General features: G+C 38.3%; 1 protein-coding gene across 1 annotated transcript in view; it reads right to left on the bottom strand.

Annotated features, from left to right (window-relative positions):
* Positions 1 to 71: 71 nt before the first annotated feature.
* LOC117265475 (uncharacterized) overlaps positions 72 to 15,645 on the bottom strand; it is a 33,571-nt gene continuing 17,997 nt past the window's right edge. The window contains exon 3 of the mRNA XM_033639979.2: positions 72 to 1,274. Coding sequence (XP_033495870.1) covers positions 1,122 to 1,274 — 153 coding nt within the window. The 3' untranslated portion in view covers positions 72 to 1,121. The remainder of the gene's footprint in view (positions 1,275 to 15,645) is intronic.

The following is a 15,645-nucleotide window of genomic DNA, read 5'->3' as shown; positions in this document are numbered from 1 at the left end:
TAAAGAGAGACCTAGATCTTCTGGCGCTTCCCTGATATAAACCATCCAAATAGACCAGACACTACAAGTTGTTTTTCTCTTAATATACTATACTTTATTTATAAAGAAATTTGTTATACAGTGAATTTCTCCTTTTTCAGCTTTGGTTACGAAAAGAACATACAGACATTACATGACAAACAACACCCAGGCCATACATAACACACTATGCTTTTGGAATGGAGCCTTAGCTGCCGATCGAGCAGCTGGTGGTGTCAGCCATTTTGGCTCCACTGTTGCAAAGTTTCTGCTGATTTTATGTGAAGCTAGGCATTCGTGTTCAGCTGGAATAAAGAGGAGGTGCAATTCAAAAATGACTGGTAAGAGGAGGAGATCAGCTTATAGTGTCTCAGATCAGATACACAGACTCAGCCTTCCTTCTTTTACTTCTTTTACTTAAGCATGAGCTAAACAATGGTAAATCTCCACCACTCTGAATATTTTTGAGTATCCTTGGTTAGTTATTTTTTTAAATGTTATTCTATGTTAGTATACGTTTTCAAGGGTTAGATGGTGTTAGTGCATATTTACAGCCAACAGTTCTTTTGAAAGGGCAGCAACATTTGGCCCATCCTACAATCGGACAATTCTCTGCACAAAACTTATCTCAAAATAAAATCTGACACATTACAAACTGTGTACTGATATTCATTTGCTATTTGAACACGACATGTAAAAGTCTCTTGGGATAACACTTGCAGTCTCCACATGAGGAGGAGCAACACTGAATTAAAGCGGAACTCTTAAGGCATCCAAGTTGCAATAAACTTCGTGTCAAAAACAAAAAGTGTTGATTTTTGATGAATAACGGCACATCACAGACAAAAACTGTTTGAGAAATATGAATCTTTGGAAGGTTGTAGTGGTTACTCTACAGTGCTGGAGAGTAAAGGATTGGATGGCCATCTATTGTTGATTAATATATCAACCTTTCAAAGGTTTTGGCTTTTAGCCAATCAGATGACTTCAGTGTTACAAATTTTTAACAAACTCGTCCTGATGACCAATAATGTTCCTGATGTGGTCCGATTACCTGATGTAGAATGAGAACGGGGAAATATAGGAAAGATGCTGAAACAGATTTAGTTAAACATGCTGGACATCACGGCTACATAGACAATGGTGAGGACCATGAGTCCGATGCCGATTCCCAGGGCCACATGGTTCAGTGTCCTGGCCATCCTGCTGCTCCGCTCCGCCCCCATCCGGTCCCCAACATGGTTGGCTTCACGAGCCTGAAGTTGAGAGAAAATGTTTAAAATTAGACATGAGTGAGGTCAAAAAACAAAAAATGCAAAAAGAATTCTCCTGTCCTTCTTCTACTTGTAAAACGTACTCACGCATTGATTGTTTTCTAATATCTGTTGAATTGCTGACTAATGTCACAAACTGCTGGTATGACAGCATAGTGATTAGTGATCATGCAGCTGTGTCAATGAAATATGCCTGGGTAAATTTACTCAACATTCTCCAAGATGGAGGTTTCAAGTATACTGGTTGCAAGATCCATCCTTTCTTAAATTCATAGGAGCCTGGATAGATAACTATTTCCTACTAAACACAGGTGAAACAACCACCAGTGTAAGGTGGGAAGCATTTAGAGCATTTATAAGGGGAGAAATGATTAAGTAAGCTCCAAGACTAAACAATACAATGGGGAAATACAAACATTGGAAAAACAGATTAAAACACCAGAATTAGAACTTTATGAGAATAATGACATGGACAAACAGCAAAAAATAACAGTAATGAGAGCTGAATACAATAAACTAACAACTGAAAAAGTTGCTAAAAACCTCTTATGGACCAAACAAACATACTATGATCAGGGAGAAAAGCCAGGCAAATAACTGGCTTGGCGGGTTAAGAAAATTCAAGCCGAAAGAACAATCAACAGTATAACGACAATGTCAGGTGATTTAACAACAGACCCAATGGAAATTAATGCTACCTTCAGAGACTTTTATGAATTATTATACAAATCAGAATACGCAGGAGTTACACAACAACAAGAAGCATTTCTCGATCAACTACAATTTCAGAGCCATACAGTAGAGGATTTTTCTGAAGCTATGAACAGCATGAACAGTGTGAAAGCACCTGGTCCTGATGGGATACCTATAGAGTTTTATAAGAAGTTTAAACAGAAACTTGTGCAACCTTTATTAGATATGTTTAATGAATCATATAAAACAGGAACTCTTCCACCATCGTTAAGACTAGCTATGATAACTGTGATATTAAAACCTGACAAATCACCAACCAGTTGTTCATCTTTCAGGCCCATTAGTTTAATGGGATGCAATACAAAAATGTTATGCAAAGCTCTCTCTAAGAGATTAGAACAGTATCTTCCTCAATTGGTCAATAATGATCAAAATGGTTTTGTATTAAAACGACAAGGCTTCCATAACATTAGGAGAGTTTTACATGTGCTGTTTGAGAAAAATAATGCAAAAGATACTGCAATGTTGTCAATTGACGCTAGACAAGCATTTGACAGAATAGAATGGAAATACCTTTTTGATCTGCTTCCTAGATATGGATTAGGTGAAACATTTCTCAAATGGATTAAATTATTGTATACAAACCCAATTTCTAAACCTTTCAGTTTACAATGCTCAACCAGGCAAGGCTGCCCACTGTCTCCTCTGCTTTCCACTTTAGCAATAGAACCCCTCGTGATTGCAGCAAGGGCACATAAGAATATATCTGGCATTAGAATTTGGGACATAGAGCATCATATAGCATTATATGATGATGTTTTTTTTTCTTAAATCTGAGGAACAGTATTCAAAATTTGATTACTTTAATTGAAAACTTTGGCAAGTTCTCTGGATACAGAATCAACAAATCTCAGTCAGTATTGTTATTTCTGAATGAAGAAGAAAGGCTCAATCCCAAAATAGATACACCATTTATGGCCACACAGGATGGATTTAAATACCTGGGCATTAAGATAACCCCAAAACTTGGTGACATTGTCTCCATAAACTATGACCCTCTGGTGACAGTGACAGAGACGTTGGATCGATGGTCTACTTTGCCAATATCAATGATTGGACGTATAAATCTAATTAAAATGTCTATCCTACCCAAATTTATATATCTTTTTCAAGCACTCCCGCTTCCGTTACCAAGCAACTTCCATAAGAAAATTGACAGTACATTTAGCCAGTTCATTTGGAACAACAGAAAACCTAGACGCCAGCTTAAGTTATTATATTTACCTTATGAAAGGGGAGGACTTCAGGTCCCTAACCTTAAATGGCATTACTGGGCTACCCAATTAAGTTCTGCAATGTATTACTTTATTACTTACTTGGGATGGTTTCAGACCTTTATTTTAAGGGTATCTTTCTCACATTTGAACAACTCTGTCATAGGTATCAAGTTCCCCAAAAACATTTTTTCAAATATTTGCAATTAAGAAGTTTTATAGCATCAAAATATAAGACAATCATGGCCACACCCCCACTATCAATGAGGGAACTGTGCTTAATAATTTGGATAATAAGAAATATATATCTAGATTCTATAACCTTTTAACAAAGTATTCAACAGAATCAGCATCAGCTAGATTAAATGCTTGGAGAACAGACACACAAGAGGATATTAGTGAAGAAGATTGGGAAATGGCATGTTTGAAGGCTCACAAAAAATTAAGTAACACAAGATTAAAATTGCTTCAGTATAACTGGTTAATGAGGGTTTACATAACCCCTGTTAAACTTCACCATATCTCCCCCACCATTCCTGATGTTTGTGTTAAATGCCTGAACGAAAAGGGAACTTTGATTCACTGCTTATGGGAATGCCCTAAGATTCTGGTATGTTTATCACGGATGGTCAAGTGTAATATTCCTTTGATGCCAACAACCTGTATACTTGGAATATACCCCAAAAACTCTATCAGAACAACAAAGCAATCGAAAATGATTGATTTTGAACTTCAGCATGCAGGAAGAGTGATTGCATTATGTTGGAAAAATGTAGAACCACCATCACTGGCAGTATAGAAGAGGGAGCTGATGACTTGTCTTGGACTGGAGAGATTGACATACATTGTTAAATGTAAACAGACAGAGTTTGTTTGTATCTGGGACTCATTTATGTCCTTCTTTACCAATGAAACGGAAAGCACTAACTATCTGATGCACTTGAAACTTCAATAAAAATATTGTTAAAACAAACAAGCAAACAAACAAACAAAAAAAAAACATGCAAATTTCTTTATATCAACCTTTTTGTGCAAGACTTTTTTCCCTCATAAGGTAAGATTACTCTGTGCACCAAATAGGGCTGGGTATCTTTACTCCATAGGTATCGACAGAAATAACCTAGTAGTATTTAACCTTCTCCCGTCAAATGATACCTGCATTCAATCCATAAATGACTATTTGTATGACTTTGCTTGCGGCCAATCAAAGCAAGCATTCTCCAATTTAATGCGATGTGTGATTGGCCCACAGCCACATCCATACAGTGTGTGGTGAAGTCGAGTGCAGTGTATTCAGCAGAGTTGGCAGTTCAGCATGCCAATATGCCCCACTGCACTATTAAGTCCACTTCCCCATGCATATAATGAGCCCTGTCTCACTCTGAAGTTGTTGAAATCCGGCGCTTGGGCAGTGACTTGTGGTATCAGAAACCAACAAACGACAAACACAGACTTTCACCTGAGAGAGCAGTGTTCGCAATCCTGTAAGATTCTACAGCCAAACCCTGTTCTTTTTTTCTGAAACCCAACCACGTGTGTTTGTTGTTGAAGGAAAAAATAACTTCAATTTGCGGTGTTGTATCGACGTTGTGTGTTTATTTTGAAAGAGACAGTATGTAAACGTTTAATTGACATGGTGTTTCAGAACGTCAACAACCAACACACCCAGGGTACCCTGCACGTCATATATGGACGTGGAAAGTCTAAATATGTGACAAGGTCAGATTAAGAATGTGTTGATGTAATCGACATTTGTGACACACACACACACACACACACACACACACACACACATTCCTCTGCATATAACCGACACCTGTGTTTACTGAAACTCTGACGCATACACGTACAGATCGGCCACCAACAATTAACTTGTCCCATGTCTGGTGGCAATTTACTCAACTAAATGCTTCTGTAACATAATGAGTATGAAATGTATAAGTACCAAAAAGGAAATTACTCACAATACTCAATACTCTACGAGTATCAGTATCACTTTAAGGGTACTGGTATACTAAGTTTTTAAATGATACCCAGCCCGAATACTAAATCTGTGATAACCACACATGTGCATCACATTATCAAAGTATGTCAGTCCCTTGAGGATTTCGCGGCAAAAAACCCTTGAATATGCGGCCAATTTTGTCAAAAATGCGATAAAAATTGCAGCATTTTTATGTGATTTTTTTGCGGGAAATTTCAGCAAATGACAAAAATTGCGGCTAATGAAACAAGGAGAATTTGTATTTTGATTTTTTTAAACTACTACCTCCAAAAAAAAAAAGTCGTGTAATCACTTGCTATAATTATCATACTGAATATTACAAAAATAGCTGAAAATGTTTTTATAGTTCTCTCCTTTAGTTTTATTTAATTAGTTTCAAAACATGGACTCCAATAATGTTGCAAAAAATCCTGAGTGAATATTGTAGCTCTCAAAACAGACAATGTGACTGTAAAACAACATGTACAGCTACATCCTACATCCTCTGTAAACTTAACATTTCAATAAATTCAACACATATTGTATGCATTTTAACAGCGCAAATTCTTAATTCTCAATACAGAGCGTTTCTCCATACTGCAATGTCATTTGCGTGATTTGATGACGCGTTTGATGACGTTTCAAAAGACTCCGGTCAGCCAGAAAATGAGGAAAAATCACAGGATTTTTGAAAAATTGCAAGCCCCCGCAAATATTGTGGACTTTCGTTGAATTTGCGTTAATTATTGCGATCGCAAGATTTTCTGGAGGGACTGGTATAACAGTGGTATTCAAACTTTTCTGAATAATGTACTTGTTTAAAATAATTTCTTTTCAGCTATGTGCCCCTTGACCACCGCAAAACATCTCTGGCAGAAACACTCAGGGAACAAATGTAAACATGAATGTGACTGTGTTTTTTGTCGTTTTTGTGGTTAACGATAGCAGAAATAGAAATAGTAAATATAAAATGTGGTCTATTGAACTTAGATTTACATTTTTATTCAACAGTCTATAGTGCAAGTAAGCATGACGAATATTTTTAAAAATAACATTTAAAAAAATCTGCAGCACTCGTATATAGGGGTGCTCGTACGGGCCATATGAGACACTGTAAAAGGAGTAAACGACCCTGTATTTGTATTATGTAACCCAAGCTGAACAACAGCCACTGTGGCCATTACAGGAAAATGGTAAACGGCAGTACAAGTAGAGAATGACTGTAAAGTCAGCCACTCAACTTAACAATGTCAGTTAGACAGCAATATCTTTAATTAGCTAACAGTAGCTAACATTAGCCAGCATGTGCTACTGGTAATGCCAGACCAAGTGCGGCTGAAGCAATGAAACTCCTGAGTTTACTGAAATGAAAAAGCGTATGTCTTCCTTATGAATTAAAAATAAAACTTAAAAACTTGCACAGATGGCCACAGATGTATAAAAAGAAAGGCAGTAGGAGCAAGAGGGACGGTAAATCTGGCTAACTGTGTATTTGTTTAGGTTCAAACAGCAACAATCTTTCTCCAAAATCGCTGACTCCGCCTTTAACTGAATGTTTACTTGTCCAGGCAGTACATAAAGGGACAAATTCAGTACTGGCAGGCAAAACATCCAGACTGCTCAGTTTTTAAGGTGAAGCTTTAGCCAGCACAACATTTCAGTGGGAGTGTTCATCATTAGTGTCATTAAGTCTGAGTTTTGGCATGCCAAGAGAAATACCTTCACTGATAAGATAAAAGAAGAGTCCCTGCATGGCTTGGCGGAATTGCCTGACTTAGAACATGTCCACAGTAGTATAGTGTGGACGTGTATGAATTTTATCAATGATGTAGTAGTAATATGGATACAATCCAAAAATGCATCTTTTGCTCTAAACTTCTCTAAGCCTTTCATTTATACAATGTCTGTGTTTTTTAACTTTGAAAACACAGCTCTCCGGTCAGACTTTAAAAACAATTTTGTTATTTTTTTTTTCAAAAACTCCTATCTTTGAGGACATGATCATGGACTAACAGCAGTATGTCTGTAAAAACAGTCTGTAGCATCCAGGTACTCCAAAAACTCCAAACCAACCTGTGGCTGTGACTGTCATGATCCAGGGCTTTCATTAGTCTTATCTCTAGGATTTTGTTTGGTGGGTTTCCTGTTTGTGTTCTTCCATGTTTCAGGTTCATTCATGTTAAAGCTATTTCCTGTACATTCACTCTTCGGGCCTTTCCCAAACCGCCTCCTACTCCTCCCTATCTACTTTCACTCTGTGTCAGCCACATAAAGTGCCATCCCAAACCAACTAGTGAGGAGTGGAGGTGGGTTGTAAAACCCTTCACAACGAGCCTGCACCTATGCCAGCTTACTGACCATGTACAATGCAGAACTGTGTTTGTCATGCAGGAAGCTCTGAACAAATAAAGTTCCACATGACTACCGAGAAATGTAATTTGTTTAAACTTAGATAACACCTTAAATGCTACATTGTATTTAGGATCAAATCTATGCCTCTCTAGCGTCTATAAAATGACAGTCATGTTTATTTTATAATGACGTGTAACAGGAACTGTTGCAAAAACGAGCAGCGTATAAACATCAGAGTGAGAAATGAGACAATGTTTACAAAAGTAAAAGACAAGCAATGGCACCAGTGAATCTCAGGGATAAGTTTTGTTCCATTTTATGTATTATTTATTTATTTACTTATTAATTCATTAAGCTTATCTATTTTAATGGCAAATTCATAATATACACTACCAAAAATTTGGTAAACAGCAGCATGAATCAAATAAAAGTGATGCAAACACAACATTAAATGGGAGTAATTTTACTTTCCCAAAGCTTGCCACTGTATTGACATCCTACGCCTTGATGTAGGGTTCTTCATTCAGCTGTTTAGGTGACTACAAACGGACTGACACTCCGAGACGGAGTGGTTTGGAAAGGCCCCTCATGTGTCATGTCTGGTTTTACTTCCTGTCTTTGAGAGGCCGTTTACACGTACACGGTGATTTTGATAAACGGAGACATCTTCCTTTGTTTGTGCCCTTTGTTTACACGCAAACGGAGATTTCTCCTCTGAAAACGAGTCTTTCTAAAAACTCCGGCCAGAGTGGAGATTTTGGAAAACTCTGGTTGCGCATTTGCATGTAAACTGAGATAAACGGAGTTATAGGCAGCCGACGTCACAGTATGCGCCGGAACTTGTGCCTGTGTCAAAAGTGCGATCTATGTTGCTATGGTGACAATGGATACATGGAAGGCTTGAGCTTCTTGTTACACTGCCACCTACAGGTTTGGCATGCTCTTGTGTATATATACACGGGTAAGTGTAAATGAAGATCCTTTTGAAAACAGAGACGGTGAAATGTCCATTTATGAAAATAGCCGGCCACGTGCAAACCACGTGCCTCTGAGTGTTTTCCCGCCTTGGTCATTAGTTTCACTCACCTGTTCTTACTCTCCCACAAGTGCCTTTGCCTCATTTACCCAGCTACACACCTGCCCTGCATTAATCCTTCCCTGCTCCTGAGTTTTTTCCCAGCCAATCAGCTCCCTGCCTGTTCCTCTGCCTCATCACCTTATTCGTCTCACCTGAGCTCCGCCACCCTTTTTCTCCACCTGCAGTTCACCCCCTCATCAGACTAGTTTGTATTTAAGTTCTGGCTTTCACTTCAGTCTTGGTTGGATTCTTGATTTGGCTGTGTGATGTTCAGTTGCTGTTTCCCTGAAATAAAGCTTGATCTTTTTGAGCTCCTGTGTTCTGCATTTGAGTCGACCTGCTCCAAACCATATAACAGAGCTGCAAACAGTTCTGCCGTTTGTCAACCGCTGAGAGGCAAATGAAAGTAATTATTACAGGTTACATGTTCCTCTGTGTAAACTGTAATTTGTCAGATTTACAAAGCAAGTTTTGCTTTGAGGATTTGGTATAGTTCATAGAGAGCAGTCGATATGAAGCACATCACCCTTTTCATACAATACAACCTGAGCGGGTGAAGCCAGATTTAATCCCTTATTTATTTCCACTATTCATGCACCATTTGGTGTGCAAATGCAGAAGGAACTGAAAGATTGAATACGATTGTTTTCAGACACTTGTTGTGTAAGATGGAACCTCAATGTTGGGAGCAAAACTCCATAAAAGGACATAAGAGGAATTACTTCTTCAAAGGGAAATGACAAAGTTTTTTTTCCCAAAACACGTGATATTAGATTAAAAGAGGAAAAGCAAGAAACCTGTGGTCCAATTTAAATGACTAGTCTAGTACAGGGAGCTCTGCGCCTTTAACAAGAGAGCTGCCCAGAGTCTTAATCAAATCAAACTCCTACTCTCACTCCCACACACCCCTATTGTGTATACGACTGTGTGTGTGTGTGTGTGTGTGTGTGTGTGTGTTTTGTAGGTGTCGTGAGAAGGCCCTGTCTGCTTTTGTAAAGCTGGTCATGATTAGCAGCAGCTGTCTGGCTCTGCCTCCTGTTGTAAAATCTGTGGCTCTGTCCCCACGGCCATGCATGATTTATAAACAGGACGATGTCCCAATCCAACACTATTCTTTACAATTCACAGGCAGCTCAGGACAGATGTTGCTAAAATGTTACTGTACGTATAAGCAATGTCAGCATCACCTTAAATATTGAAGAAATACTCTCATACCTGTCCATTAAGCATAAAGTCACAGCAAGGAGACAGTTAGCTTAGCATAAGGAATTGAAGCAGGAGGAAACAGCTAGCTTTGCTTAGGTAACTGGTTATATTAAGTTAAGCCCCTTTCCCACTGGAAAAATACCCACTTACACCCACTAACATCTGGTTTTTGTATTGAATGGGAAAGGTCACAATCAGCATTCACACACAGGTCAAACATCTCTGCAGTAGTCACGGGTGTGTAACAGCTCCAGCTACGATTAGCAGTGATGAAAATATGACTCCCAGGAGGCTGTGCTAATTTTCCAGAGACTGAATAAGTAACAGATATAAAAAATAGTAACCACACCAACATTTCTCCAGGCGCCATGCTAATTCTACTGTTTACTAACCTGTTTTCTGGAGCGTTCGTGACACCAAACATGACACACTAGAAGTAAAGTAAGAGCACTAACAATGGGAGTCTAGGGCCTATTTTGGTGGGTTTTCTTGCAGTTAAAAAAAACTGTACATGGTTGTTACTTTTGGTGAAAAAAGGAGGATTTTCATTGTGGCTTTGAGCTCTCCCATCCAAACAAGGACTAGAGTGATGAGCATTTATTCCCTCCAGCAGTCAGGCTGCACAACAAAGCACACACCCCTCCTGTCTCAGCCCAACCTCCCCTCCTCCTCACCACTGTCATAAATAACCCCAGACTAGAACTCTGAATCATGTCTGCATGTGCTTACTATTTTTAATTTTTTTTTTTTACTCCTTATTATGATATTTGTGTATGATTATTTTATATTTCAATAACTGTACAGCACTTTGGTCAACTGAGGTTGTTTTTAAATGTGCTTTATAAATAATATAATAAAGTTTGACTTGACTTGACTTGACTTGATGACTATTTTATTGTATTTCACTGGAAGGGCTGACTATCTTCTCAATATTCATTTTAAACAACTTTATTCTATCTTATTTTTATTACCACTTTTATCTAATACTTAGGCTATGTGTGGCTTAGGGAGATGCTTGCTGTTCCAATGTTTTTATACAGTAATAATAAAGAAACTTCACTGTCTCTCAAAATGTCAAGCTAATACTTCAACTGACCAAATCTGACTCACAAATACTATTATCTATTTTTAGTTTCCTCTAATTAAATAGTCTCTTTTTTATTCATTAAATTTAATTAAATAACATATTTCAACTAGACAAATAACACTGTATTACTGTTTTTGTCAATGACTGTGTTGTTCATTTCTAAAATGTTGAGTGCTCATTGGTTGATAGGAACAAGGGCATCTTTGAAGGCTGGATGTAGCAAGCAAAGGGCAATTACATAACATCCTGGTAACGTCAACCTGATCAAGAAGCTGTCATGAACACTCTGTCTTCTTAGTCTCCAAGATGCTTTCAGTTAATTAAAAAAACTAAACATATTTGCAGTTTCAACGTGATAAGACAGCTTAATCAATCTGAGCAAACAAGAGCGACTCTGTCCCAGAGCCTTATCAGAGAAAGATGCTGCCTGGAGCCGTTCCCACTGGGTGCGGCACTGTCTCAGCTACTAAATACTTAAAAATGATGTTTCATATAATGTGTTGAATTATTCTTTCAACAACTCAATTAAGCCACAATACATGCTTCCTACTAATTGATTATATGTAATATAACATCCACTGTAATCATAACACAGACCCCTCAAAGTGGATCCATTAGGTGCAGTTTCACCTATTATCCTCCATCTAGATTTTATTTTCAAATTGTTTCAGTATCCTAACATTGAGCCAGTGATGATGAGTAATGAGACTGCAGTTGTAAACAATGCCATTACTGCTACTTAATATATAAATGAGAAATAAAGTCAAAGTTAGTTTGATTGGATGATTGGCAAAGTATCACATCTATAACAATATGATGGAGGAAAAGACATCTGTATTTCTACAGAAAATCCCAGAGAGAAGTTTGTCAGTGTGTCTTTGACCCTCCCCCCACTACACAGAGAGTTCCGGCTGGCTGCTGCCCATCAGCCGGAGCTGGTATTCAGAGCCTCATTAAGGGTCTTTTCAACAAGGCAAGTTCTTGTAGTCAGGGGCAAACAGGCCAACATGTGTGTGTATGTCACTGTTACATACAGTATGGACTTGTACAATGAGGTTGTGGAAATTCTCAAATTTGACAGAATCTCTTCACGCAAAACTCACTTAGTTTCACATTCCTACGATTTTAAAGCAAAGGGAAGGACTTGAATTTCATATGGGCATATGTTCTCATATCAAAGAGGAACAAGGCAGAGCATTTTTGCAGAACTCTCGGTTTTGACAGTTATTTAACTACATTGCAACATAGAATAGTAACCAAAAAAAAAAAAAAAAAGAACATCAATAACCAATTATTTAAATATTTATTAATAATCTGACGAACCTAATGGAACAAAAGAGGCACACCTTGACCATGAGGGCAGTGCAGCGTACGCACAGCCTACAGCGTGGACATGCTAGCGTTAAAAGTATATTGTGAATACCTTCCACATCATCACCCAGCGACTAACGTCAATTGCTGCAGTGTTACCGACCTAAAACACCTGAGTGGTGAAGTAAATAACTCACGGGAGACTGTAAGGTGCTTGCAATCACAAATATTATAAATTAGACATAAGTGAGGTCAAGCAATTGCAGATGGATACAATTCGACTGGCACCCCCTGGTTCAAAAGCCAGGGTATGGAGGCAGGTTGAAGGGAAAAGGGACCTGGACAAGAGCCACATTGTATGCAAGTAAATTCATCTCTTGACTTAATTATAGATCACTACAACTACAGTATGCTATGTTTTAAAAGTATCAGGTAGTCACACAGTGAAAAAAATAAATCATGTATTGAAATCAAAAATTTTGATGCATCAAGACGCATCGATAATCGTTCTATCATTGAATCACAGTCCTCTGAATCGTAATCTAATCTGATCGTGGAGGTGCCTGGAGATTCCCAACCCTAGTTTCAAGATGGGCACCCAAGACTTGTGTGATCAATTCAGTATCTCACCAAATGTCTCCCCTCCTGCTCCTGAGTTATGACATTGAATAATAGCCTGAAGAGTGTTTTTGCAGAACATTATGATGTCACAGTGAAGCTGACCTTTGACCATTTGGATATCAAATGTCATCACTTATTCATTTATCCTTTTAGACATTTGTGTGTTCCATCGGCGTGTATGAACTATTGAGCTATGGCCAAAAACATGTTTTGTGAGGTCGCAGTGACCTTTGACCACCAAATTCAAATCAGTTCAGTCTTGCGTCCAAGTTGATGTTTGTGCCAAATTTGAGAAAATTCCCTCAAAGTATTCTTGAGATATTGAGTTCACAAAGACGGGATGAATGGACAATGTAGACACATTGTGCAGCAGTGTTTGTGTTCAGTGATCTGTGGTGTTGTACTTAAAAAAATACTAAGTGTATGTTGCAACAGAAATTACTTAATTTTAGGAAAACTAAATACATGGCTATCAATCACAATAATAGCCTTTTGCATGGAGAGAAAATGACCCTTTGAGCTAAAATAACCACTAAAAAAGGCAATATTTGTTTTAGGAATACATTAATATAAAACTATAATCATGCTGTAACCCTGAAAGCATTTCTTTTAATGAGCTAAAATTGGCTCCTTTAAAATATCCAATTCACAATAGGTCATTTAGACTACACCTGTTACATCAAAGGCCATAAAACCAACTGAAAATAATCACTTCTGCTGGGAATCCTGTAAGTGGCACACACATCTCTCAGTCAAAGGCTGATATCAAGAAGTGAAAGAAAATTTACAACCGCCGATAAACCCGGCTGTGCAGTTTCTTTGAGTCACCCCCACCTTATTGGCCTTTATCGAAACCGAGTGAGTATGTGTGTTTAATTCCTCCTTTGCAAAGTAGCTGATACCTGGTATCAGTCAGAAACACTCGGCAGAGCTCTGCTTTTAGCTCAGAGATAACAAAAAACTGTATGCCACATTTTATCAAGTAAATACTGCACCTAATGTGGGCCAACGCTAGACATACGTTTATTATCAACCCATAAAATGGGAAATGAAAGCATGGCACACAGAATTAACATGTGACACTACTTCAAAATTTCAAGTGTTGAGTCTGTTGTTCAAAGAATAACTCAACCTACTAACTTCAACTACAACAATTTCCTGATAGTTTTCTTGAGGTTTCCTAAAAAGAAAACGCAATTGGGTACTAATAATAAGAAAACAGAGGCAGTGTCTGATGGGTTAATTTCCAGTTGAATAATTCAAATGATTACCTTGAGCATCTTGAGTTAGTGTACAACAAATCAGCTAATCATGCAAAAAATGTCAAAGGCAAGCATAAAATTTAAAATATGGAAAGTTTATTTTCTGATACTTAACAATTAATATTAACTTGGGTTTAAGCCAAAAAAACAAAAGCAGTTAGTACCAAATTATACAAGTTTTTACATTTTTTTTTAACACGAGAAATGTCTGATCTATTATTTTCTTAATCTATCAGGAAAAAAGTTTTACCAAATGTTCTTAAACAAGAAAAGGGGAGAAACAGGATCTCTTTACAAAATAAAAGAATGCTGACTGAATCCTCTTTGAATACATCTTCTGAAATGCCATGTAAAAACTGTTATATCATAGGCTATTTTATATGAATAATATAAAAGCCCTTGCATCTGGTGAATGTAAGGACTCTTCAAGTTCTTCTTTGGATCTGCTGCTTCATTGCATATTCGTATCCTCAAATCATATTATACAGGCTGATACACTGCTGCATTAATTGTGTTTGAGGCTTTTTACAGATTGGCTGCCTGTCTACTGTCATGTCCTCCTGTCTTATTTGTCCTTCAGTAAAGTCTGTGTGCTCTCTCTGTGAGCAGGCCTGTCTGTGTGTGGTTTGCCATGCGTGAGAGCAGTCTGTGAGGATGAATGGGGATGAAGAGCGAGGGGCTGATATTTGTGAGAAAATTGCAGAGGTCAGGACTAAATAGAGCTGATGAAAGTGAGGATGGAACAGGTGCCAAAGGCCTGCAGGGCCCCTTCTCATACAGAACGACCAAGAGAAACCCAATCTTGACATTACGTTCACCTGTATTAATTTCGTAAGACCGGGCTGTACGTTCCTTATGGCTGAACCTACTGGATAGTGAAACGAAACAGATATAAAACATGTGTGGTGCTGCCAGGGCAGACTGGAACAACACTCCACCTCTTTTTCCCTAAATTCATCTATTTGTAGTAATTATGGATCATTACAGTTACACTATGTTTTAAAAGTGGTCACACATTGAGAAAAAAAATGCATCCAAGATTCATCAATACTTGTTTTAAAATCACACCGTGGCCCTCTAAATCAGAATCTCTACTTGAACTGTGAAGTACCTAAAGATTCCCACCCCTACCAAACACCCTCCACCCCTAACCTTCTTACCTCCCAATTCAGCCTTTATCTGATTGGCTGATGGCGAGGTCAATGGGGGAAAAGCATCCCACTCTGTAACACTCCTCTCTGTGCCTCTGATTGACACACCTGAACCTGTTTTCGTACTAAACACAGTTATATCCACAGATGCAGGGACACAGGCCCTGTGTTCTGCAGGTAACCAGGGCTCATGTGGCTGCTGTTGCTTGTGCAGGCTAAACAGGCGTAGCCTCAAGGCCACAACCTATTTCAGGGATGCCTGCCTCCTCAAAGTGGGCTCTGTGTGATTCTCAACTTCAAACGTCCACTGGATCGGTCTTTTAAATCCCCCATC

Source organism: Epinephelus lanceolatus, chromosome 10, assembly GCF_041903045.1.
Source record: "Epinephelus lanceolatus isolate andai-2023 chromosome 10, ASM4190304v1, whole genome shotgun sequence".
Taxonomy (NCBI): Eukaryota; Metazoa; Chordata; class Actinopteri; order Perciformes; family Serranidae; genus Epinephelus; species Epinephelus lanceolatus.
The sequence above is the reverse complement of the archived record's forward strand: the minus strand, read 5'-3'. Positions and strand labels throughout refer to the sequence as shown.